General features: G+C 34.1%; 2 protein-coding genes across 3 annotated transcripts in view; one reads left to right on the top strand and one right to left on the bottom strand.

The window, feature by feature from the left end:
- LOC143347045 (hydroxylysine kinase) overlaps nt 1–26,787 on the bottom strand; it is a 414,097-nt gene that overhangs the window by 155,226 nt on the left and 232,084 nt on the right. The gene's annotated exons all lie outside the window — the stretch shown is intronic.
- Nolo (ADAMTS-like no long nerve cord) overlaps nt 1–26,787 on the top strand; it is a 581,281-nt gene that overhangs the window by 327,642 nt on the left and 226,852 nt on the right. For both annotated transcript variants that reach the window (XM_076775876.1, XM_076775875.1), the window contains exon 2: nt 3,240–3,356. In XM_076775876.1, the coding sequence (XP_076631991.1) occupies nt 3,240–3,356 (117 nt within the window). The remainder of the gene's footprint in view (nt 1–3,239; nt 3,357–26,787) is intronic.

Raw genomic sequence — 26,787 nt, 5'->3', positions numbered from 1 at the left:
AATATATTTCAATGAAACTTTTTTCTGAAGTAGAGCTCATGGGTACCTACAAAAAAGTATTAGACAACTTTTCTGTGCAGCGTCAAACAAAATTATTAAAAATAAAGAACGATTTTTTAAGGAAAATCGACAGGGGGTAGGTGCCTAAATTTTTCGACGAAAAAAAAAATTTTTAATTAATTCTGAAAAAATTATTTTCGGTTGCGGGGGTCAATTACAATCATTTTTGGTGAATATACATACCCCCGATATCTTGCGCATTTTCGAGAAAAAAATTCAGTACGGGCGGAACTTTAAACGTTAATACCTTTTTAACGAATCCTCCATCATCAAATTGGTATTCTTTATTTTTGTCTTATTTTGGCCTCTAGAATCCCCTATTAAAATTTTTCCCAGGGGTGGCCGAACATCCTGTATATATATTTCCCTATAATATGATATATGATATATGATATATATGAAAAAAAGTGAATATTGAAAAATTAATTGCACGTATACTGTAAGAAATTCTTGAAAACATTTTAATCCCCATAGTTTTCGACCTAACCTACCAACACTGGTTATTTTTCTTTATTGGATCTTTTTTTTATATTAACCTATATATTAACGCCTGTATATTTCTTTCATTTGTAATGATAGCAAAGGTATTTTATAGACAATTTTAATGGTGAAAAAGAATGTTTAGTCCCAAGGTTATTTTTCTCAACATTTTCGAAGTTCTAAAATTTCTTCGAAAACTTCTAAAATTAAAGTCAAACGTGAGATTTCTTTCCATTAATATCGCAAGTTTCAGCGTCGACGTAAGAGACCTGCGAATGGAAGTAGACATATTTAGTATTGCACGACAGGTACCTAGAAATCTTTTAAAAATTACTATTTAAATGACAGTAGTTGGTAATGTAAATGTTACGGTTGATTAATGCATAGAGTTAAGCTGTTCAAGAATTACGCCATCACTGAAAGTAAACGCTTGCAGGCTTAGTCTGCTTTACCCTTCATGGCCTCAATTAACACCCTACGGACTGACGCTGCGCGGGATTTGTTCGCATTAGTCGAGCGACTGTGAATTATGTAACTTAGTCTTTAATCAGCATTAAAATCATAGTATGTTAGTACCAGCTTATTCTTAGCTCCGTACCGATACATTGTAGATTAAAATTATTATAAATAACTTAAAGTTAAAAATTAAGTAGTTTAAAAATATCGTTTGGTGGACGATGGAGATTATTAGATTGTAAAAGTCATAATTTTATTTACGATCGACGATATATAAACGATTGAGAATAGCATAACATAACATTTATCAAAGACATTATTTTTCTGATTTTGAGAAACCATGAATCAGTTTTATTTTTTCTTTCAACGTCTCATTTTGCAGTTATTGCAGTACGTATTTTTGTACCTTTATAGAAACCATGAATTCAATCCAGTTTTATTATTTTTGTTTTTCAATGTCTCATTTTGTGTTAGGTAACGAATTTATAATCCGTGCGTGTAATTGTATCAAGTGAAGTAATTTCATTAGTAACCAAAGTGTTATTGATAATTGATTGTCTGTTATTATTCAGTTAACATGATTTACATGATTTGTATTATATGGAATTTGGATTAATATATAATATTTATTTAACTCTAAAATTTTGCACTTAGTGCAGTATTTATTTTTGTAATTTTGTTAAAACCATGTCTCTTAAAAATCCACTTTTTTTTAACTTCACAGCAGAAAGTCATCCCCACTACACTCGGGTCACATCCTCAAGGATCTTTTTTAAGTAGTAAAACTATACAGGGCGTTCGACCAGCTCTGAGAAAAATTTTAACTCCTTTCCGTACTTTAACGAGTCTGACTCCTGACAAAGACTTTGGCCCAAACATAAATATAACGAGCCAGACTCGCGAACAGAAAGTCGACCCAAACGTAAACATCACGAGCCAGACTCGCGGGCAGCAAATCACGATCGTGATTGAGTTTTAGTTCCTATCGGTACGCCACAAGGGTCGGTCACGATTCTTATAACCTCTGTTATATGTATACACAGCAGTTTAGCATCAGTCTGGTCTGTTTACCGCGCGTTGACGTCTGCCGTTTGAGCCCGGATTTCGTCGAGTTAAATGGTACGGGAAGTGATTAATGGGAGATTCTAGAAGCCAAATTAAGACGAAAATCAAGAATACCAATTTCTTGATAGAGGCTTTGTTAAAAAATTATTAACGTTTAAAGTTTCGCTCGTACTGAATTTTTTTCTCGAAAATATGCCGGATTTCTGGGGTATATCTATTCACCAAAAACGATTGCAATTGATCCCTGTAACCGAAAATAATTTTTCCAGAACGATTTGAAATTTTCTTTTCCCGCCGAAAAATTTAGGCACCTACCCCCTGTCGATTTTTCTTAAGAATTCGTTTTTGATTTTTAATAATTTTGTTTGATGTCCTACAAAGAAGTTGTCTAATACTTTTTTGTAGGTACCCATGAGCTCTACTTTAGAAAAAAATTTCATTGTAATATATTCACTATTGCAGGAGTTATGGCTGTTTGAAAATTGCACTATTGTTATGTGGTTTTCCTCATTTCACTGGGTCAAAGAACAACTTTTTCATTATTGTTAGAATTTCTACATATTCTACACCAAAATACGCGTTGTTTGCTTTTTTAAACATTAAAATCGTCCAATCCGTTCAGGAGTTACGGTGTTTTAAAGATATGCATGAAATTTCGAGGAACGATTTCTAACCTGAAATTAGATTTTCGGTAAGGAATTTTTTTTTCGAAAATGCGTAGGATTTCGAGGGTATGTGTAATGACCAAAAATGATTGTAATCGACTCTTGTAACCGAAAATAATTTTTTTAGAACGATTTAAAAAATTTTTTTTCCCCGAAAAGTTTCAGTACCTATTCGAATTTTTTTCTCGAAAGTGGGTAGGATTTCATGGATATGTCTATTCACCAAAAATGCTTATAATTGACCCCTGCAGCCAAAAATAATTTTTCCAGAACTAGTTAAAATTGTTTAATTTAATTTGTTAATAACTTTTTAATAAAGCCTCAATCGAGAAATTGATATTCGTGATTTTCGTCTTTTTTGGCGTCTAGAATCTCCCATTAAAATTTTTCCCAGGGGTGGCCGAGCACCCTGTATATACCTGGTTTAAAGAACTTGCAAAGTTTAACTGAAATGTTCGAGGAGAAAAATATCGTATCGTATCACTAACAATTATTTTTGTGTGATTCTTTTAGATATGCCTACTGGGCCTCGTCGTAAGCGACAACAGTACTATCGACGATTCGGTCATCGAAGACGTTTCAGAGGTCACGAATACAGGCAGCAACCCTGACGCAGATTCAGGAGAACAGGTAAGAGTATTTTAAACATTCCACCTTTCTATTCCAGTAATAAAAAGCACACATGGAAGATTACAAAAGAACGTTAAGTTCAAAATTTATTGAAATTGGCATTCTCTTCAATCCACGTTCTTATCCGATGACAGTCAAACTCGACCCATATTGGTGAATAAATTTCACGCAGAAACAGAAGTCAACATTTTTTCTATCAGTAGCAATTCATAATTTGCTTTTTCGATGCAGTTTGTCATTGATAAAAGATAAACACCAGCACCGCGGAAAACACGATTCCAACAGCAACAGCGTGCTATATCCAACAAACAGTTACCACAAAAACGATAAGCTAACCGTTCCCGCCGAGTCAAAAGCTTAATTCCAAGTTCCAAGCGAAACCACCCCTATCGCCACTCGATAAGCTGAACGACAGGGGATCGCTTGAACCCTTCGACTCCCAATATAATTCCCTCTCACAGCTGAAGTGAGGCAAATTGAAGCATCAATCCCATCCGAGCGCTAACGTCTCACACACGTTACGGTCTGTGTACGAGATGTGGCTATTAAATAACGGGACTGACGCTGTAAAACATTTTATTTTGATTTCATACATATTTACTTATTATCACCTTTAATATACACCTCTCATTTATCCCTACAACGCTCCATGCGAAGCTTACATTGTTCGAAACAGTGCTAGAAGTCTTCTCTCAGCTCCTTTTAACACGTTGACTGCCAGTCGAAAACCGTGATATTGTTTACGAGCCTAAAACTTCGATTTTAAACAATCGTGAACTACATAACTTAGAACTTGTCGTACTACTTACATTCGTGACATCAGTAAAATTTATGAACCCTATTAAAATTCATTTTCTTTTACATTTCGACTTGAGAACTAATTGTTTTAATCCCACTGTTAGAAGTTCTGTCATCCACATGGATGACGTGGCAGTCAAAGTGTTAATGCAGATTTTATCTTAGGAAACAGATATTCGTATGATCCTGAAACGAAGCACCAATCTATGCACTGGAAGAGCCCAAATTCACCGAGTGCCAAAAAAGCACGAATGAGCAAATCAAAATTCAAAGCAACGATGATTGCTTTTCGATATTCATGGGATTGTGTAGCTTCACTGGGTCCCTGAAAATCAAACTATTAATCAACATTACTACCTTCACGTTCTTGCTGAACTCCGTGAAAGAATAAGGAAAAACCGACCCGAATTGTGGAAGGGCAAGTCATGGGTTCTCCACCAAGACAACTAATTAAGTACAGCATCCCAATGTTAGACCATCCGCCTTATTCGCCGGATCTTGAGCCTTGCGACTTTTATCTGTTTCCTAAGGTAAAATCTGCATTAAAAGGAACAAGATTCGAGTCCGTTGAAGCCGTGAAAGCAAAAGCAGCACGCGTCCTGAAGGAGCTGACGGAAGAAGACTTCCAGCACTGTTTTGAACGATGGAATAAAGGAGGGGTGTATATTGAAGGTAATAATAAGTAAATATGTTTTACAGCGTCAGCCCCTTTATTTAATAGCCACACCTCGTATTTCGCCGGTTTCCAGGCTCGTACCTGTGGATTTCAAAACGAATAAGGCTGGAGTTACGGGAGAAATAAACACCTTCATTCGTGCCAGCCAGCCGGAAATAGGTCGCGGAAATCGTTACACCGGCGACCAACTTCCTCCCCCCTCCCCATCTCTCTTTTTGTTACCATTTTATTTTTTTTTCTCCTGGGGAAAACACTGTGCACGACTCGTGCAAAGTCTTTTACGCCTCGCGAGGCCTCCTCGTTGGTCTTTCGTGCTCTGTTTAGCCCGGCGCGGCGGTTCGTCAGCGCAACTTCCGACGTCTTGCTCGGTCTCCGCGCGACTCGACTAATCTCAAGATGACGTTGCGGACGACGCTCTTGGAAACTCTTTTTTCCGGGATTCGGTCGCGGAAACGACGCGAAAAGGGTCCGTGACTTGACGCGCCAACCCTTCTTCGTGGACGTTCACCCTGGTGCCACTCGTACCACTCTCTCGGGACTTGCTTTGCATAACTTAGCCCTAAACATAATTTATACAGAGTGTTCGGTCAGCCCATGGGAAAAATTTTAATGGAAGATTCTATAGGCCAAAATATGACGAAAATCAAGAATATCAATTTCTTGATTGAGCCTCCGTTAAAAAGTTATTAAAAAATTTAATTAGAGATATCACATCCTTCTGAAAAAATTGTTTTTGGTTGCGGGGGTCAATTGCAATCACTTTCGAACATGTTCGAGAAAAAAATTCATTATCGAAAATATAATGTGTGGCCAGAAATGTTATTGAATATGTAGAAATTCCAAGAATATTCGAAAAGTCGTTCCTTAACCCCGTAAAGTGAGAAAACCCCCATAAAAGTGGTTCAATTTTCAAACGGCCATAACTCGTATAATACTGAACATATCTCATTGAAATTTAGTTGTAAAGTAGAGCTCATGGATACCTACAAAAAGGTATTAAACAATATTTCCGTACGGCGTCAAATTTATTAAAAATGAAAAACAAAGTTTTAAGAAAAATTGACAAGGGGTAGCTGCTGAAATTTTTCGACGAATAAAAAAAATTTCAAATCGTTCTGGAAAAATTATTTCCGGTTGCGGAGGTCAATTACAATCATTTTTGGTGAATAGACATACCCCCGAAATTCTACATAGTTTCGAGAAAAAAAATTCATTACTGAAACTATATTGTCTGACCATAACTGTCTCTTACCCTGAAAATTGGAAAGTTTCAAATCATTCTGGAGAAATTATTTTTGGTTGCAGGGTTCGATTACAATCACTTTTTATGAATATACATACCCCAAAATCCTTGTCACTTTCGAGAAAAAAATTCTTTACCGAAAATATAATGCCTGCCCATAAATGATTCCCCTGAAATTCCATGCGTATGTTTAAAACATCGTAATTCCTAAACAGTTTGGAGGAGTTTAATATTTCAAAATACAAACAACGCGTTTTCGTTTAGATCCATCGCTAGTCTCATTGTCTGCATAGTCTGCCGACAGCTTAAACCCATTGCTTATATCGAAATTTGTATCACAACAAATATCAGCGTCAGCTGAGACACTTGAAACTTATAAATTAAAAGTGTCAGGCAAAAGTTTAATTCATTTTTTTTATAGATGTAGTATTATATTTTTGCATAAAATATTCTCAAACTACTCTGTAGATTAAATTTGTTTAAAATGTCCTTCGAGTATCATGTACTTTTATCAGATATTCTTAGATTATCCTGTAAAACATACTTTCATAGAATACTGTTCAAATATTTTTGCTATCTCCTGTAAAGTATTCTTATATTATTCTATAAAATATTCTTTAAATATTTTACAAAATTATTTTTAAACATTCTGAAAGGTATTCTTGTATTAATAAATGAAATATATTTTCATAAAATTACAGAATTCTATAGAGTTAGAATATTCTTAATACAGTTGACAAGATATTTATAAAACTGGACGGTGTTATGGAACGATTATTAATAGTTGTTATTAATGCGTTATTTCTTAGATAAAGAAAGTTTTAACAGAAAACGAAAACATTTTATAGTGGGTTACAGCTGAAAGAAAAACGAAAAGAAGATAATATGTTGTATTAAAACAAACTGAATATGAACTTGAAAGTTTTGAAAATGCGACAACAATTATATTATAACAACATTACTATAACCAGCCTGTATATTCTTCTGACAAAATTATTCAAAATAGGAAATAATTTGTATAAAATCAGTCACGAAAAGTCAGAACACATAAAAAATATTTCTATAAACAATGAAAAACACAGACAATATGTCAGAGGAAAACATTATTTGTTTGAAAGGAATACTATTTACATTTAAACATAAATAAAAATTGCATGCTCTACCTTTCTACCCTGTACTGAGCTAAAGAGCAAGCCTCCTCTTTCTCTCGTCTCACATTTTCGTTGCAACTTTTTAACGAGAAGAAACTTTTTAAACATGTTGAGACACACTCGCGTAACATCTTCCTCCTCTCTTCAAGCATGGCTGACAAACTTCTCGCGAAAATCAGTCGGACACCTCTAGTGTCGTTAATCGTTGTCGCGTTTCCCCTCGAAATTTTTCTTTGATCTCCACTCACCAGAGTTTTGCGCGAGTAATTTCTGTTTTTTGCCCAAAGAAATTCGCGAGTAGTTTCGTTTTTCCCCTTCGATCGCGATCCCGGGAACATTTTTTTGCCAGCAGTGAAGGGCGTTTCACCCCGTCGTCGAGGAATTTCCACTTTCCTTGAGAGCTTTGAGTACGAGCGGACCAGGAAGCTCCGTTGGCCTACTTTTGCTGGCGGTAAGGCGAGACACGAATGCACCGCGATGCATCGCAGTCGATACACGTGTAACACTTCTTCATATTTCCTCTTAGATGGGGAACGCATTTTGAATATCGTCGTCGTGCCCGAACTCGCTGGATCGATGGTCCACCGACGCTTTTAGCGTCTCGTTGCTCCATATGGCGTAATGGATCCCCGTTCTGGATTAGGTTTCTGGGACGGTTGTATTGCACTAAGCAAGAAAAATCGGGCTCCAATACTTTTCTGAATCTTAATTTTTGTCATTTTTACTTCTCGAACGACAAGAAATGATATTGTAATCGAGAAAAATGGGGAAAGAATTTTTTTTTTTTTTTTTTTTGTTTTTTTTATTAATTTATTGTTTTAATTATTAATTTTTGTGACCTGCTACACGAAGAATAAAGAAAATTTCGTGAGATTATTTTGACTGTAAATTGAAACTTTTGTCGAATATGTAGGGAAAAGTTGGACTAAATCTAAGGCAAAACGCCAATTTTTATGCGTTCTTTATTATTTATTCGATGCACAATAGTTTAAGATAAAAGTTTAATCTACCTCTATTTTATGTAATAAAAATTATACACGGTGCTCGGCCACCCCTGAGAAAAATTTTAACGGGGGATTCTAGAGGCCAAAATAAGACGAAAAGCAAGAATACCAATTTGTTCATGAAGGCTTTGTTAAATAGTTATTAACGTTTAAAGTTCCGACAGTACTGAATTTTTTTCTCGAAAATGCGCAAGATTTTGGGGGTATGTCTGTTCACCAAAAATGATTGTAATTGACCCCCGCAACCGAAAATAATTTGTTTAGAATTAATAAAAAATTTTTTTTTTCGTCCAAAAATTTAGGCACCTACCCCTTGTCGATTTTTCTTAAAAATTCCTTTTTCATTTTTAGTAATTTTGTTTGACACCCTACAGAAAAGTTGTCTAATACTTTTCTGTAGGTATCCATGAGCTCTACTTCAGAAAAAAGTTTCATTGAAATATATTCATTATTGTAGGAGTTATGGCTGTTTGAAAATTGGACCATTTTTATGGGATTTTTCTCATTTTGCGGGATCAAGGACCAACTTTTCGAAGATTTTTGTAATTTGTACATATTCTCCACCAAAATACGCGTAGTTTGCTTTTTTAAACATTAAAATCGTCCAATCCGTTCAGAAGTTATAACGTTTTAAAGATTCGTATGAAAATTCGGGCAGACATTTCTGGCCAGAAATTATATTTTCGGTAATGAATTTTTTTCTCGGAACTGAGTAGGATTTCGGGGGTCTGTCTGTTGACCAAAAATGCTTGCAATTGATCCCTGCAACTAAAATAATTTTTCCAAGACGATTCGAAAGTCTTTTTTTTTTCACCCAAAACTTTCAACACTTACTCGAATTTTTTTCTCGTACGTGGATAGGATTTCGGAAGTATGTGTATTCACCAAAAATGATTGTAATTGACCCCCGCAACCGAAAATAATTTTTCCAGAACGATTTGAAAGTTTTGAATTTAATTGTTAATAACTTTTTAACGAAGCCTCCATCAACATATTGGTATTCTTGATTTTCATCTTATTTTGGCCTTGAAATTTTTCCCAGGGGTGGCCGAACACCCTGTATATGATGGTCAGACCCCATTTGTCAATTTGCAATTTCTTTCGGCTCCGTGTACCACAATATTCAGTTACAAAATACTATAAAATTAATTGCCTTATTAGGACAACAAACAAAACAGTTAAAACGCCGTAATAAAATGTCTTCACGATTTTTCTGGAAATTTGAAAATATTTACTATTATTTAAAGTTTTACTACTTAATATATTTTTCGAATTTAATTGTATTTTGCCTCTAAATCTGTTCAATTTTATAATATACTTTATTTGCAGATAGTATATCAAAGTTGGCTATTAACGTTATTACCATTGTAGAATAGAATAAAATGAGATTGTAAAACTATTTTTGTAGGTCTCCTACCTTATCTTTACATTAATATTTAATATCAAGTTACTTGATCTTCAAAAGAATAAATCGATCACGATTGTCACTCTACCGATGAAACTTTGACGAGTTCTTTTATCGAAAGACAGCGTGGGGATTAAATTCATTTTTTATGTCAGTGAGAATTGTTAAAAATAAAATAAAAATTGACCTCAAATTGACTTTCATTGGTGTTACGACTGCAGATATAATCTGAGATCTTGAGTTGGGAGCCCCTGGGAGTTCCACCCCTGGGAAAAATTTTAATGGGAGATTCTAGAGGCCAAAATAAGTCGAAAATCAAGAATATCAATCTGTTTGAATTAAATTAAAAAATTTCAAATTGTACTAAAAAAATTATTTTCGATTGCAGGGGCCAATTATAATCATTTTTAGTCAATAGACATACCCCCGAAATCCCACGCATTTTCGAGAAAAAAATTCATTGCTGAAAATATGTCTGACCATAACTGTCTGTTACCCTGAAAATTGAAAAGTTTTAAATCATTCTGAAAAAATTATTTTCAGTTGTGGGGGTCAATTTCAATCATTTTTGGTGAGTAGACATACCCCCAAAATCCTACGTACTTTCGAGAAAAAAATTCTTTACCGAAAATATACTGTGTGGAAATGTTTGTATAACTTTTTAACGAAGCCTCAATCAACAAATTAGTATCCCTGATTTTCGCCTTATTTTGGCCTCTAGAATCTCCCATTAAAATTTTTCCCAGGGGTGGCCGAACATCCTGTATTGTCCCGTATTACGCTTGAGCGTAATTTGAAACCCTTTAACGAAACAGGCTCGAAAATTTTCGCGCGAGAAAAGTGGATACGCTTTGGCATCTGGTGCGGCTATAATGGTACATTACGCAATGACGATAGAGCGCACTTTTCCAATACCCTTGAAGACTTACACGAGATTGCTTTCAAAGTACGACGACTAATGTGTGTGGAACGATTCGATTGGGAAAGTTCACGCTCTTGCGAATTTCATTTTGCCTCCATTTTAATTCTACTGAAACAATAAATCCAGAAAAGGGCTGATCCCTCTTTATAAATCGTTTACAATTTACCACTGTAATTTGATTATGGAAAAATTTCTAAATTTTCTCGTCTCCCTTGCTCTTTACGATTAAGTAATATAATAAACATAAATCGACTATCTAGAATAAAATGAATTTTCGAAAAACCAGATTTTGAAATTACTTGTTCCTTTAGGGAATTTTTATTTCTTTGATCTTAAATTTTTCATTTAAATATACAAAGTAAAGTATTTTGATTCTTCGTTCTTTAAAATCTCCATTTTCATTTCATTTATAATCGGGAAATAGTCTGATCCCTTTTTATAGATCATTTTCAATTTTCCACCGTAATTAGATTATGGAAAAATTTCTAAATTTTCTTGTCTTCCTAGCTCTTTACTTTCACTTTTATTTATAATAATTACCTTTTTCAATTCACACTACACAGAACGTCGTAGAATAAAATTATTTTTCGAAAAACCAGATTTCGAAATTACTTGTTCCTTTAGGGAATTTTTATTTCTTTGATCTTAAATTTTTCATTTAAATATACAAAGTAAAATATTTTGATACTTCGTTCTCTAAGACCTCCACTTTCATTTATAATAATTGCCTTCCCCGATTCAGACTGCACAGAATACCCTCACCAATAAGTTATAACAAAAATAAATCGAACATGTAGAATAAACTTCTTTTGTGCAAGAATTAATTTTCAAGAAATTCGATTTTGAAACTACATGTTTTCTCTTCGATCTCGAACTGTTTATTTATATAAAAAAAAAACAAGTTATTTAGAGTTCAATGGATATAAATGAAATAAAACATTGCAGTATATACGTAAATTGTAATAACTGAGCTGTAATTTATTAATAATTACAATGATATTCATTGACTTATTCATCTATGCAAAAGTCCATGTAAATGCAGATTAACACATTTCAAAATACGAATGAAAATTTCGTGTGTTGAATAAATTGGACGTTTCATATAAAACGTGACACATTTCACGATAAAATCATTGTATTAAATGCTCTTGACTGCATCGTTTTTATTGTGATCCGTTATATCCCGTTGATGTCAAATTATTTTTTTGTACTTTTGGTATCGCCGATCTTTACTATTTTGAATAATATTCGTTTTAATGAATAAAAAATAAAAAAAAGAGTGGATAATTCCTTATAACATATTGAAACATTTATTGATGTTTCAGCTTAAGCTAAATAAAACTTCCGAAGCTTCAAAAAATTTATCGAATACTAATTAAAAGTAAAATACATAACTGTATAAAGAAGGAAATTAAACAATATATAAATATTCTCAAAGAAGTTGAAATTTTCTTTGTAACAAATCCATACATTTATGTAACAAAATCACGTATGTATCTGTAACAGGAAAATTTTTATAACTAATTTCTATCTATCATAAATTCACAATTAATAGTCTTCGTTCACTTTTATTTCAAGAATTGATCTCTTAAAATAATTATTTTCTTGGCTCAAAATTCTTTTTAGACGTTTAAAAAATTTAAGCGAGAGTAGAAACATTGATTTCTTTCTAATAAACTTCGCAGAGAATTCGTCAAGTTAAAACTCAAAAATCAAGATCGGTTATTCTACGTTCTCGATGAAATTTTCCAAGTTTCGCTGTTCGTTTATTCCGTATCCCGCTGTTTAAAGCCCGATTTCGCTATTGCTAAACACAGTTTGCAACGGCGCTCGGTTGTTTGGCTTTTATAAAACTGCAAAGCGTGAGACTGGGCGAGCTCGATGATCCTGAAAAAATTTTCTCACCGCGTGCATCTGTGAATGCATCGACGAGCACGAAAGTTAAGCGCGTCTGCGCTCAATTCCGCGTCGAATGTACTGTAAATTATACAACGGGTAGTCTCTTTTCCTCCCTCTGTTTCGCTTCTTTCCCATTTTGCGCATCGTTGTCGTGGAATCCTAAAATTTCAAAGCGTTTTCGCGCGTAATTTCGCGTAATATGTGCGCGCGAAAAAAATAAAACCAGAAAAATCGTGACGCTTAACTTCAGCACTTTCGACGCATAAACTTCGTCGCTGTTATTTCCTGCAGCGTCGACGACAGGAAGCCAGTGCATCGATCACGAGCACACAGCAGCGTACGTTTAACGCGCGAGTAAAGCAGAAAGAAAAATACTTACAGAAACACATTACTCGTAAACGACGGTAATTGTTCACGCGGACGAAATTACAGGAGATTAATCATAGCATCAATAATTCATAGCTGTACGAGCACTGTTTAACGTCTTTATTAAATGTTTCAACCATTTATATTTTGTTTCTCTTCGGAGCACAATGTAAAAATGTTTTTGTAAAGAAAACTGATATTTTGTGTGGGTAACGTTTCGAAAAATTAATGGGCGTAAAACTCACGCGCGTTTGTATTATTTCGTGTTATTAATCGTTAACGGGTATCCTGGGTACAAAAAGAAATCTGATTAATTTTATTTTAGTTTTTAAACTTTCATATTATTTTCTATTTTTCGCTGTATTGGATGAACTTTGCCTTTTAAAGGGGTCCAGAAAAAAAATTATATAATTCTCTTTAATAACAAGCAATAGATGTATAGTAAAAAATTACAGGGGAAGAGCGTAACTCATATTTCAATTTACGCGAGAGATAATACTTTCTAACTATGGTCTCTTCATACCGTTAATTAATGTATATCCTCTCCGGAAAATGTTGCTTTAATTAAACACACTTGTTCGAAAAAAAATACGCGCACGCACACAGCTGCGCGGAAAATAAAATTATACGAAGCAAAAACAGAGAACACTCGTCCGTATGTAGGTCAGTCCAACAATTTTTCCCCTTCGCGTATTTCGCGCTAAAACTTCCCCTATCTTAACAGCTAGGCGCTTAACCAATTTTCGATCCGTCGGAAAAATGAATAAAAACTTTTCCACGTTCTCCAGGCTGTATCAAAAGTAAAAAGAATGCCTCGCGAGAAAGCTCCTGTGCAACCCACTCGAGCATCGATGTCACTCGCGATTAACCTTTAAGACGATGTCCCAGATCGGACATGGAGAATCTGGTGCATTTTAGTAATTTATAACGCAACTGTTCAAGACAGTAGTTTGGAACCACCCAAAACAGTTCGAATTATACGAACAACGCAATATTAAATTTTACACGAGATTTGTAAACGCAAGAAATTATTAACAAAATCTTGTTTTCTCACACGATCAATATATAATTTCACAAAATAGATTTTACTATCATATACAAACATAGTTTAACATTATTACTGTTAAATCTTTAGATTTCAAGTTTCATTAACAAACAATAAGAACATTATTAAGTAGTAAAATATTAGATATAACGTTGAGAAAAATAATAATAAATGATAAAACATTGTAAATAACAGGGAAGCAATTATTTTACTGAACTTGTAAACAGATGAAATTATTAACAAACACATGTTTTTTCAAACGACCAATATGTAACTTGACAAAATAGATTTTACTATTATATACAAACATAACCAAATTCCTGTTAAATCTTTATATAATTTTTAGAATAAATCCGAGTATAATAAATGTAGTATAAAGAAACAACAAAGATAATATAAAACAGTAAAACATTAAATAGTAAATTATTGAAAATGACAGATAAGCAATTATTTTACTGAAAAACATTTAATAGAAATGAAGATAAACTATACTTGTATTTTATCGTGTTATTTATTGATAAATGGAAGAATTTTTTGATTTTTTTCAACCCGTAATCGTTGTTATTCCCCTGAAATTCCTCGGGCCGGAAATTGTCGAGAGTCGTCGCGGACGCTGTTCCCCGGCGCCTGGCGTCGCGGCGTGCATTCGTAAAATACTCGAAGCGACGCGAAACGCCCGAAAAACGTGCAACCGATTTTATGGCCCCGTCAGCCGGGGGGCCGAGGATCGCTACCACCGCTCCCCGCCTCCACGATTTTATTTTAACCCGCCATTTTCTACGCCAGCCAGCCCCGGAAGTCCTCCGCGTCGTGCGTAAAACTCGCTGAACTGCTGCTTCTCGTCCTCGCGATCGTTTCCAGGGAACGATCTGGATCCCCAAGTGCTGTTGAGAACCCCTGGTGAACCTCGATTCCCCCAACGTGTTCACAGTTTTACGGTGATTTTTTTTATCGACAATCAGTTAACTGTTTTTTTATCGATACTGCAACAATACTGTTGTAAAATTTCGATGACGGTGGATCTCTTTGTCTTTGTTTTACGAGGGGGACGATGTCGATAACTGTGGTAGTTGGAATTAATTTCCTTCGGCGAGAAAGAATAGAAAAAGAGTTTTATTTAATATATACAGAATGGTCATAATAATACTAACAAAGAAGGATTTTCTAACAACATTGAAATTAAAATATTTCCTGTAATATCAAGGTGCTTCGACTGATGCGATATAAAATATGATTCCATTTTAGAAAACGTTAATGTTCCACCTACGAGATAACTAGTATTATCAAATTGTGCCCCTGTTGAAACTATTCAATTTCATCTGTAATATTTTGGACAATATGTGGCGAGCCACCCTGTATATCAGAGATATTTCTAGGTCGTGGATCGTGCAGTTCGATATGAATCAAAAGTTTATGAATGTTTAGATTACAGTATTGGCTTTCAGTTCAAAAAATGAGTATTCCCTCGCTAGTTGACTGAATTCTTTCCCCGTTGAAAAGACGCAGAGTCATCGTGACTAATAGAAACTCGGCACAATTCAATGTAAAAAATTTCCTGACTATTCATGGTTGCTTCAAAAATGTTGCTCCTCTTGAGATTTTCAAAATGTACGTTTATTTTGCAATGGCTGAAATTCTTTTAATTAATCAAATCGTATCGATAAATATCACGGAAAAGAACTGCACCCAAAGGATCGATAATATCGCAAGTTTCAAACTAGATCGCAACTACGGATTACGAAAAATTCCGAATATCCGGTTTAGCGTGCATGCATCGTCGAAAATGTGTGGTTATCTCATTTTGAATACGCAAATCAAAATTTATGAATTCGATTCGTATCGCGATACTGGGCTTTCTGTAAGAAGCGATACTATTCTCGAAGATGACCGTAGGATACTCGTGGAAACGCATCACGAATGCATGTATCGTATTCGAAACTGGATCGTATCCGCATATAATACTGTATATGAACTGACATTGTAGAGAACAGTACAAATAGAGTAATTTTGGGTTGCGTATATTCGTATGATTCATCGATACTATTTTCCCTCCATTCTCCTCCAAACATTACTTACACGATCTTAACGTTCAAATATACAAATATAAAAGAGCATTCCAGGTGGTCTATCGATGCAACTTTTCCAGCCAATTTTGCAAACGTCCGTACAAATATAATAAACTGGTTTTGTAAACGATAACCTGTTTCTACGTACGTATACTAAATAATATTTTCTCCAAAAATTTTAATTTTTAATCGTTGCGACATAATAGAACAAATTTATTTTTTATTAAGTATTGTGATTGAAAATATTTAATTTCGAATAAATTAAATATCGTAAATTAATTTAAAAATTTTATGTGTTTTTAGTATGGTATGGGTAAATGTTGTGAAAATAGTTGAATTTTGTGTCGTGTTTTATATTAATAATGTAATCTTGACTTATTTAAGTATGATAAATGAAATGTATTAACTGTTATAAAAAATAGTGAAATATGAGCTAAAAGATTATATTCTTATTCGTTCATTGCAAAATACTAGATTCTAAAATTCAAATATTTATTGTTATTCGTCGAGTAACAAAATAAGAAATTATTTATCTTTTACATGCTATTCGAAATTTTTATCTAGAAAACAAATTTCACTTTCGTTGAGAAGGATTAAATATTTTATATATTGTATATCTTCAAATAAATGAACTCGATATTACACTATTAATAAAATTTAAATGTAAAAAGATCTTACATAGTGTAGAAATTCCGATATTTTATGCAGGAAAACTTCCTAGTTTTTACTAGTTTTTGAGATAGCTTATTATAGCTGAAACTTTAGGGGGTCGTTTCATCTCCTAAATATGAAAACGGGCCGGTATAAAAAAAATACGCATATCTTATTTTTCGGTCCTTTAAAACATATCCAAAATTCAAAACAATCGGAGGTGGACACCTAAAAAACACTCCTTGTAAGTAATATTGAAACAAAATTACACAATAATGTTTATAGTACGTGTTGGTTTGGGTTAGCGTCTCGAAATACAAGTCAAGAGGGTGCAACTGTGTCCCTAGCTTGGCTTGTTTAGACAAAGTATAGGACCGATTGGGTCTGAGGGTACGGTACGAATTTTTCGTCACTGACCTATTGCTTAGTTAAAAGTTATTCCTTTTATAATTGTTTATTTTTTTATTCCACCACCTATTTCTAATGGTACGAATCGAAAATGAAAATATTTTTATTTTTAATTACATTCATTTTACAATGATTATACTGTCGACATTATTGTTCACATATTAAGTATTCATCATTATTGATATATTTTTCATTTGATATTCAAATATAATTCGATGATTGTCACTTGATATACAAAAATACATTCCACGATGGCGTTACCGAGTCGTTACCTGGAAAACAAAATTTCCTACGAATATTTTCGATGGAAAGAAAATACATAGGACCTCGTTTCGCTGGCTGTCACGTATCAGCGATCAGATTTCAGCATAATCTGAGGGTACAGGTCCTTCCCCAAGAAAATGGACCAGGGAAATTCGGCGAGCAATAAGACCGATACACCAAGACAACCGTAACTTATTTTCGCAGGCGCATGGAAAAATATCTTTGATAGGAACATACCACGCTCGCAATAGTGGATAAGGCGAACAAGGTCATATCCTGTATAGGAAATCGTGCTCGACGTATATATCTTTTGCTACTGTACATTTCCTTTCGGATATTTCACTGTTTCGCGGTGATTGCATTGCGCACCAGCCCCGAGCGTAAAACTAACTTCGCGAATACAGTTGTGCGCCCTACACCCTACCCTCTCATCCCCGTACGATCCTCCCTCTCCCCTACGGCTGGCTATGCACGCCGGATTTTGCAAGCGAATTAGGATGTCGCGAGAGTATCGAAATAACGTTTGTCTCGGGACCGCGCGTATTTTCAAGAATTCCTTTTGCCGCATTGCGAATACCGAATGAGGGCAGGTCTGGGCAAAGTTTCGCGAGCTTGGAAAATTTGGCAACTCGATTCCTCCGATACACGGCCTCGAGACGCTAGACTTCGGAACGAATCAACCGAATATACACGCAACAGAAAGGGGCGAGACGAAATGTTTCGCGTTCGGGAAACGCGCGATTGGAATAGCCGTGGTTGATTTCTCGAACTCGGTTCCCGATTTGGCTTCTTTCTTTTTATTTTTTTTTAAGGTTCGATTGCATTTTTTTTATTTGACACAAATAATTGAGACTGTTAGGGATTATTTGATAAAGTTTAATCGATGATTGGAGTATAGGATAACACCTATGAAGATCAAGGGTCTGTTGCAAACAAAATTTGGCATCTATTTTATTTTAAAGAAATAATTGAGACTGTTGGAGATGATTTGATAAAGTTTAATCAATTTTGGAGAATAGGACAATATCTATCAAGATCAAGGGTCTGCTACAAAAAAAATTTGGTATTTATTTTATTTTAACACTAAACCTGCTGCTACCGGTCAAATGACCGTTTTTAAAATTTAAACTAACACAATATTATTTTAGCGCCATTTAACTTCACGACTTTTCTTCTAGTATACGTGCAATGAATTTTACAATATTCACTTCTATTCTTATTGTTTGTTTCCTGAGAAAAATATGTAGTCTGTCTTGCCTACCACGACCGGTTATCTGACGGGTTAAATAATTTACATTTTTCTGTTAAAAACTGGACAAAATTTGGTACCAAATTTTGGTTAGCTTCCAATGTAAATAGGAAATATATGTATAGCAAAGACGAAAGGAGAGAATCTCCAGTTTCACCTGTCTTAGAACAGTCTAATAACGCGTATTAAAAATAGTTAAACTTTAAACGCGTGCAGTTTCAAAATTATTAGTGTTCTGTTAATAATTGATGCATTGTCGGAAACGGCGAAGCTTCCTCTTTAAAATGGCTTCAAATTTTTGTTGATCGGACTTTCCGTTTTCGAGATATCATCGAGTAAAGACAATCGTAATTTTTTAAATTCTGCTACGTCTGACTTTCCGCCTTACGAAAGCCTATTAACGCTTATTAAAAATACTAAAAACTTTAGATGCGTGCAGTTCCGAAACTACTAGAGTTTTATTAATAATTGAGCCACTGTTAGAAGCGGCAAAGCCTCCCCTTCAAAATGGCTTTTGGTTTTTGTCGATCCGACTTTCCGTTTTCGAGATATCGTAATTTATGTAAATAGGTAATTTTTAAAAAATTCTCTTATGGCGCTTTCCGTGTTACGGCAGACTACTAACGCGCATTAAATTACTAAAAACTTTAATTACCTGCAGTTTCCAAATTATTAGCACTTTCTCCATGATCGAGTCGTCGTTAGCAGCGGCAAACCTTCCTCTTTAAAATGGTTTTTTGATTTTGTCGATCCGACTTTCCGTTTTCGAGATATCGTAATTTATGTAAAAGGGTATTTTTCTTAATTTGACTATCGCTGTCTCCGTCTGACGCGTCGCGTCGTACCTCCTTGTCGCGCGTGAGTCGAGACAGTCCCGTGACGCGGAAGCGTAGTATTTCCAAGAATTTACTACGCACTGTTTACTATCTACGCGCGCGGGGGATGAATGAACTCGCGCGAGCGCAACAAAAACGTAAACAAACCCTATCTTCGAAACTAGCCTCCGCATCGACTTGAAACTAAAATCGCTATATCTCCGGAACTAATGAAGCTATCGACTTGTTCGAACGCTCATTTTAAAGGGCATTTCATCCTCTATCCAATGGCTATACCAGATACTATAATTTTTCTTATCTTCTATGTTTATTTTCACATTTACTTTGACTCTACATACCCAAAGAAGTTTCAGTAATTCTTACTGATCGTACGACTAGTGTACGATAAAACTGAACCATAAATTGTTTATTTAATTGAAAATTAATTTAAATACAAGATGTTTGCGTAATTACTAGCCAGTACTTTTTCTTAAATAGTTGGTTTCTCTAGAACTAATTACGGTATCAACTTGAGACAAAATTAGTTTTCAAGGACGTTTTATCTTCTATCCGATGGAAATTAAAAAATTTTTTAACATAGAAGAGAAGGATATCTTTCGAATAAATATAGACTGGTCATGGTAGGAATGAATATACATGAAGTACCAGTAGGTTTAGTGTTAAAGATATAATTGAGACTGTTGGGGATGATTTGAAGGGTCTGTTGCAAAGAAATTTGGCATCTAGTTTATTTTAAAGAAATAATTGAGATTGTTGGGCATGGTTGGGTAAAGTTTAATATATTTTTAGAGTACAGGACAATATTCTATGGAAATGTATGATGATCTGTTACAAAGAAATTTGTCATCTCGTATATAGGTCATGCGCATAAGAAGGTTCAAGTACCAATGTTTCGCATAGAATGCACTTCAGTTTTGTGCAATGTTTTTTGTAATATATTATGAATAATAGAAAAATTGTAGTCGATAATTATTTACTTGACTTTTCTGATCCAAAATATTCTCAGAGTTTAACCAATAATATAAATTCTATCTTACGTTCTTATGATTTTTCACTGAAATAAATGTTCCTAGAAACAAATTTTTTATTGTTTTACACGGCATTGTGAACAACTGTGTTCATATTATTTACTACTTTTGTAACACGGTTGTATTTTCAACAATATTTATGGAGTAAAATAATGTTCCAAATAACGCCGTGTTAAAACTGTCCAGTAATATTAAACGTAAGACGTTTAAAATCGTCAGTAGTCGAGAAAGAGATGAACAGAAAGTTTTCTGCCATGAATCTGCAACTTTTTAAAGTGTTCGATACGTTCTTTTCGCATATTTTTGCGTACTTTATGCAATGGGACATTTTGTTTCATAAAAATTAATCAAAGGAATCGTTTTTACCTTTCATCTTTTTACTTTCACTTTTACCACATTACATTTCAACATTCAATTGGTTAAAATTCTGCTGTTAAAAAATTAATTTAATCAGAGAATTCTTATATATCCTAGTAATCAAAGTAAACTGAGACGCTCATACTATAATCGTTAAAAATACTTAAACATAGTGGTAATTAATATTATTATATTATCCCATAAAACCCACAGATATTGCAAAATTCACTGTTTACTTAATATTAAGAACAAAAAATATATAGATATTGATCTATAATAGAATATTAATCTTAATTGAAAGAGAAAGAACTTTACTTAAAAAACACAATATGAAAAAGTTAATCTTACGTGTTTTTTCACTATTCTATTGTTAGTGTTTCCATCAATTTCGTATTTGATTCGTCAACAAAATGTATAAAAAAAAATCGTTCATGCGTGGATTTCTAAAAAGGGATTAATTTATATTTAAGTGTCTCTTTACAATTTTACCAACTTATAATTTTGGCAAAATCAACTGCACATGAAGTGTGCAGCATTGTGAGAAGTCTGTGAAGCGACATGCGACCTTCCAATATCAAAAGGCTCTCCACTTCTACCCTATCCTGTTAGTTTCCTACTCCAAAACCCTTAAAACTCCATTAACTCTTACTGAAGTGCATTCAGCCATTGACAACGAGCCTTTGTCGGTTCGTTTCTATATCGACATATCTCTGTACCTTTAACAATTATTATTATTATAAGAGTTAATGGCTTTCAAGAGCATTACATCAAATTCCAAAAGTACCACACGCCCTCTCAAAATCTTAAGTATTCCGTTTCTAGATTTGAGAAATTGAATGAAAGAAGTTACGAAAATAAGAATGAAAAATCGGCATTTCATCTAGCTTTTGAATTTTAAATTACTAGTATACAGTGTGTTCGGTCACCCCTGGGAAAAATTTTAATAGGGGATTCTAGAGGCCAAAATAAGACGAAAATCAAGAATACTAATTTGTTGATGGGGACTTCGTTAAAAAGTTATTAACAATTAAATTCAAAAATTTCAAATTGTTCTGGAAAAATTATTTTCAGTTGCGGGGGCCAATTACAATCATTTTTAGTCATTATACATACCTCCGAAATTCTATCCACTTTCGAGAAAAAAATTCGAGAAGGTGTGAAATTTTTCGACGGGGGAAAAAAATTTCAAATCGTTTTGGAAAAATTATTTTCGGTTGCGGGGGTCAATTACAATCATTTTTGGTGAATAGATATATCCCCGAAATCCTGCCCACTTTCGAGAAAAAAATTCGAAAAGGTGCCTAATTTTTTCGGCGAAAATAGAATTTTTCAAATCGTTCTAAAAAAATTATATTTAGCTAGGGGGGTCAAATACAATCATTTTTGGTGAATAGACATCCCCCGAAATCCTGCGCATTTTCGAGAAAAAAATTCAGTACGGGCGGAACTTTAAACGTTAATAACTTTTTAACGAAGCCTCCATCAACAAATTGGTATTCTTGATTTTCGTCTTAGTTTGGCCTCTAGAATCCCCCATTAAAATTTTTCCCAGGGGTGGCCGAACACCCTGTATAATTTTCAGTCTACGATTTTAACAGTTTATTTTAAACTAACGGATAAATAAAAATAGTTTCTATTTGCTCTCTCGCAATGAAAAAAAAAAACCTTAAAGCTCTAAATCTCTTTGGCATTCTAGCATCTTAAACCACCGAAGATCGATTTATTAATTTACTTAATTTGTTAAAGCTTATGTTAACATTGCTTGCACAAATGGAAAGGATGAACGTAGTTATTGGATTTCCTTAAATTCCCTACGTCACGAAATGAGCTGCATCTTCTTAAATGTATATCTGATGTATTAACATTTGTGGGATATCCAGCCATTACATTTTGAACGAAACCGGAAGAATAGATACGAGCGGAGAGAAGGAGGAAAAGGACATAATTGGGATCGCAATGGTCCATTGTGCGATTGCCAATGTTCGTGGCGAACTTCCTGAAGGTTGGAAAATTTGCCAACTCCATTTCCCTCATACGTGGCTTCGAAAGTGCAGAATTCTGAATGGTAACCGTATAGACACGCGTTCGCGAGGGGAAACGAGAAAAAAAAAACGTAATTGGAATCGCTATGGTTCATTCCTCAAATGGCTGCAATTTTTCCAACGAGCTATCTTAAGCTTGGGAAAATTTTCAAAGCTCAGAACTCCCAAGTCTGAAAACTGAATAGAAAAGGATAGCAAATCGTAATTGGAATTGTAACGTTTCACTGTCCGATTCGCTATGATTTTATCCAACTTACCCAGGAGGAATGTTCGAACTTCGTCGAAAGTACTGACGAACGTCCGCGTTAACACGAATTACTTGGATAATTGCCAGAATAGTTATCGATGGGAGTAGTTGCCCGTTGGTTGGCAATTGTTTCGATAAAAGTACCCGCGTCGAATTTGTAATTGCTTCATTGTCGAGCTACGAGCATAATCCTCCGACAATAGACACACTTTCACCATTTTCGATACATTTTCATTTTATTTTTAAGTGTTAAACTATTTGTAAAATGTTTCTATTAAATTAATATTTGTGTCTGTATTTTATTACACGATGCAAGTCTTTTATCTTTGTGTCATAGTTTTAATTATTGCATCTGTAAACTACTATAATAATTTAAAAAATTTTTCCATAATCACTATCACCGTTCGTATCAAACTTATGCAAGACTATAAACTACGAATTGTACGATTAACTAAACGTTACTTTAAACGTTAATAACTTTTTAACGAAACCTCCATCAACAAATTGGTATTCTTGATTTTCCTCTTATTTTGGCCTCTAGAATTTCCCATTAAAATTTTTTCCAGGAGTAGTCGAACACCCTGTATAAAGAATTTTATATTTCTATGTGTATGTTGTCATCTATTTTAATTTCTGTCTCTTGAATAGTTTATCGAAAAATCTGATTTTTGCATGCGAGGTATTAATTCGAATAAATTTTTAAAAATCGACAAAAGTTAATTCTTTGCAGTTTTAATACTTTCTGTTTAAAGTTTCGATTATTGAAAGCGAAAAGGAATGATACGTGAAGGTACACAGACATTATTGGAACTCGGTACCATTTCTTGTATTGTTTAAAGTCAGAGAATCTTGCGTAAATACATAGTACTTCAAAATGTGACTGAAACGACATTTTATATGGAACTGTTTGCATTCTACGTTGTATTTATTCAGGTTAAATAAGATATCGCGTTTAAATCTTAGGCACGATCGCATATCGAACTTTGCCATCGGTATATTGAGTATCATCAAATATACAGTTTTCGTTATATGTAACCTGGAAAATGGAAAACGAAAATAGCAGGTCAAAACATTCTGGAAATATTTATTGCAGAATCGAGGCAGAACTATTACTATGCGTGATCAATTTTAAAAGTCAATGACTTTTGAAATTTGTTAATTTCTTTAATTTTTCACGTTTTGTGTAAACAATTATAACGAGCAAAATGTAATTTGTAATTGAAATTTTCGTACGCGAGTGTTTTACTCGTATCGATTCGATTTAGACATTTTTAAAGAAAAAATATTGAATGTATTTAATTTCGAATTAATTTTCTATTGTAAACGAATTTAAATGGTCAACTATGCTACAATAAGTCTGTTGAACCCAAAAATGGAGCGTGATATTCTAGAATTAATATATAATAATTCTAACGTGGATATTAAGCACGCTGTAGTTCAATAAAAGTATGAAACGTAATCTGCGAATAAAACGAATGGACCTGAATTTTTATAAAACAATAATGAAGCTACGTTTTCGTTACCATTGCGCAATGCGGTGAGCACTTCGTTAGAACATAAATAATCGATCGAGAAGACGATAATTATACGTACCACCCTCTCGATTAAATTTTCTTCGTCCCGATAACAATTCTCTCCATTTCACCCGATCATTGCTGAATATCATGGTTGCGTAATTGGCTCAGTTAATAAATTATCGTTAGCTTCGCATTGTGAATTATTCCGTGTTATTCCCATAAAATCACCCGTTTACTTTTTCTTTCATCGCGATTTTAATTCGACGCACTCTCGCAGAACGCAATCAACGTTCAAAATCGATGCTTGAGAGGTAACCATTGAACTGAATTCTTCTCCACCGGGAGTTTTTACTACGTGAAACTTCAACGGCATTTAAATCTATTCTATCAAACGTTTGCGAAGCAAGTGCCATCAATTAACTAATTCCGAGGTAGAAATCACGATAACGTACGTTTGAAATAAAATAATAATAGCTTCTCTGTGTACCTGTGCTGATAGTTAAAGTACAATCAGCGTCATTTATAAATTTAAAATATTATTTATTCAATGGTTTTTCGTGCTCCACAGTATGGTTTTTAGTGAAAATGTAAAGCGTTTTTTTTTCGTTCGATACGAAGACGTTTTCTGTTTTAATATAAAATGAAAGTTAATGGATTTAAATGTTTTTTTATATCTATGATATTTATTTATGGCGACTACAAAATCGTATAGTAAATCAACGTGTGGGCCTTTGGTCTCCTGAACGGGTGGAAAAACGAATAACCTAGGAAACAATTTCAAGTAAAAATTTTAAATTGTTGTGTTTAGGGTGGAAATAGTATTTCAGCTACAGGCAGAGTTTTGAGCAGAATTCTATTCGAATAATAATAAATACCAAATAAGAACTCTATATAAGGATTTATGTGCAACATCTATGGTTAGTTGTTTAACATGAAACTTATATTTTGGTTGTATAATTCAGATCGTATTTGATCTGTGCAAAATTTCAAATTTCGTAGTATATCAATTCATCAGATAATTGTGATTGCTCACTAATAAGTCACACTTCCATTTAAAAAAATAACTAATAATCCACTATGAAGAAAGTGATTAACTAAACATCACATCGTACAGATCACAATTCCATAATAAAGTGACAAAATTTCAGATTTTGTAGTGCATCAATTTATCAGATAATCCTGATTGCTCACTAATAAGTCACATTTTCATTTTAAAAAATAAATAATAATCCACTATGGAGAAAGTGATTAGCTAAAAATCACATCGTACAGATCACAATTCCATAATAAAGTGACAAAATTTCAGATTTTGTAGTGCATCAATTTATCAGATAATCCTGATTGCTCACTAATAAGTCACATTTTCATTTTTAAAAATAAATAATAATCCACTATGGAGAAAGTGATTAACTAAACATCACATCGTACAGATCACAATTCCACAATAAAGTGACAAAATTTCAGACTTTATAGTGCATCAATTCATCAGATAATCCTGATTGCTCACTAATAAGTCACATTTTCATTTTAAAAAATAAATAATAATCCACTATGGAGAAAGTGATTAACTAATACTAGATTTACGGGCATTGATAGGACGTATATTTATTGATACCTTTCATGTTGACGATTACCTTAAAATACGATTTTTCTTTTAATTAGAATATGTATTCATGCCAAGACATCAATCAAATTCAACATAAGTTGTTAAAAAATAATATTTACGTGTTCTGCAATTTTAAATATGGAATTTGACATCCGTCAAATTGACGGCTTCCGTAAATCTAGTCCTAAACATCACATCGTGCAGACCACAATTCCACAATAAAATGACGTTCGAAAATTTGTAATATCCCTTTTTCAGGGAACTGTTCAATCGTTCTGTCTTCATTGTCTCGCGAAGCGTCCGGGATACGATAGTTTGTTATCGCGTAAAATCGGCCCTGTCTCGGTAAACGACATTAGCGTGGATTACGATAATTCCAATGGTGTTTGTGACCTGTAGCTCGCGTCGAACGGCCGCCATTACGTATAGGAACGCTCGTACCCACAGCGAGGTACGTTTTGTCTGTAAGCAGCCGCCTTTGAATTCGAACACCCGTTAAATGCAATTAGACAATTAGCCTCGGGAGCACGATAGCCAGCGAGTGCTTCGTCGACGCTTTTCACCCTTCTGTTCTTCGAGAGCGCCACTACAACCGGCCGACCGACGTTCCGCGTCGCGACGCCAAGGGTGAGATAGGACTGTTCATTGTCA

This window comes from Colletes latitarsis, chromosome 10, assembly GCF_051014445.1.
Source record: "Colletes latitarsis isolate SP2378_abdomen chromosome 10, iyColLati1, whole genome shotgun sequence".
In the NCBI taxonomy this organism is placed as follows: Eukaryota; Metazoa; Arthropoda; class Insecta; order Hymenoptera; family Colletidae; genus Colletes; species Colletes latitarsis.
This window is presented reverse-complemented; position numbering and strand designations above follow the sequence as displayed.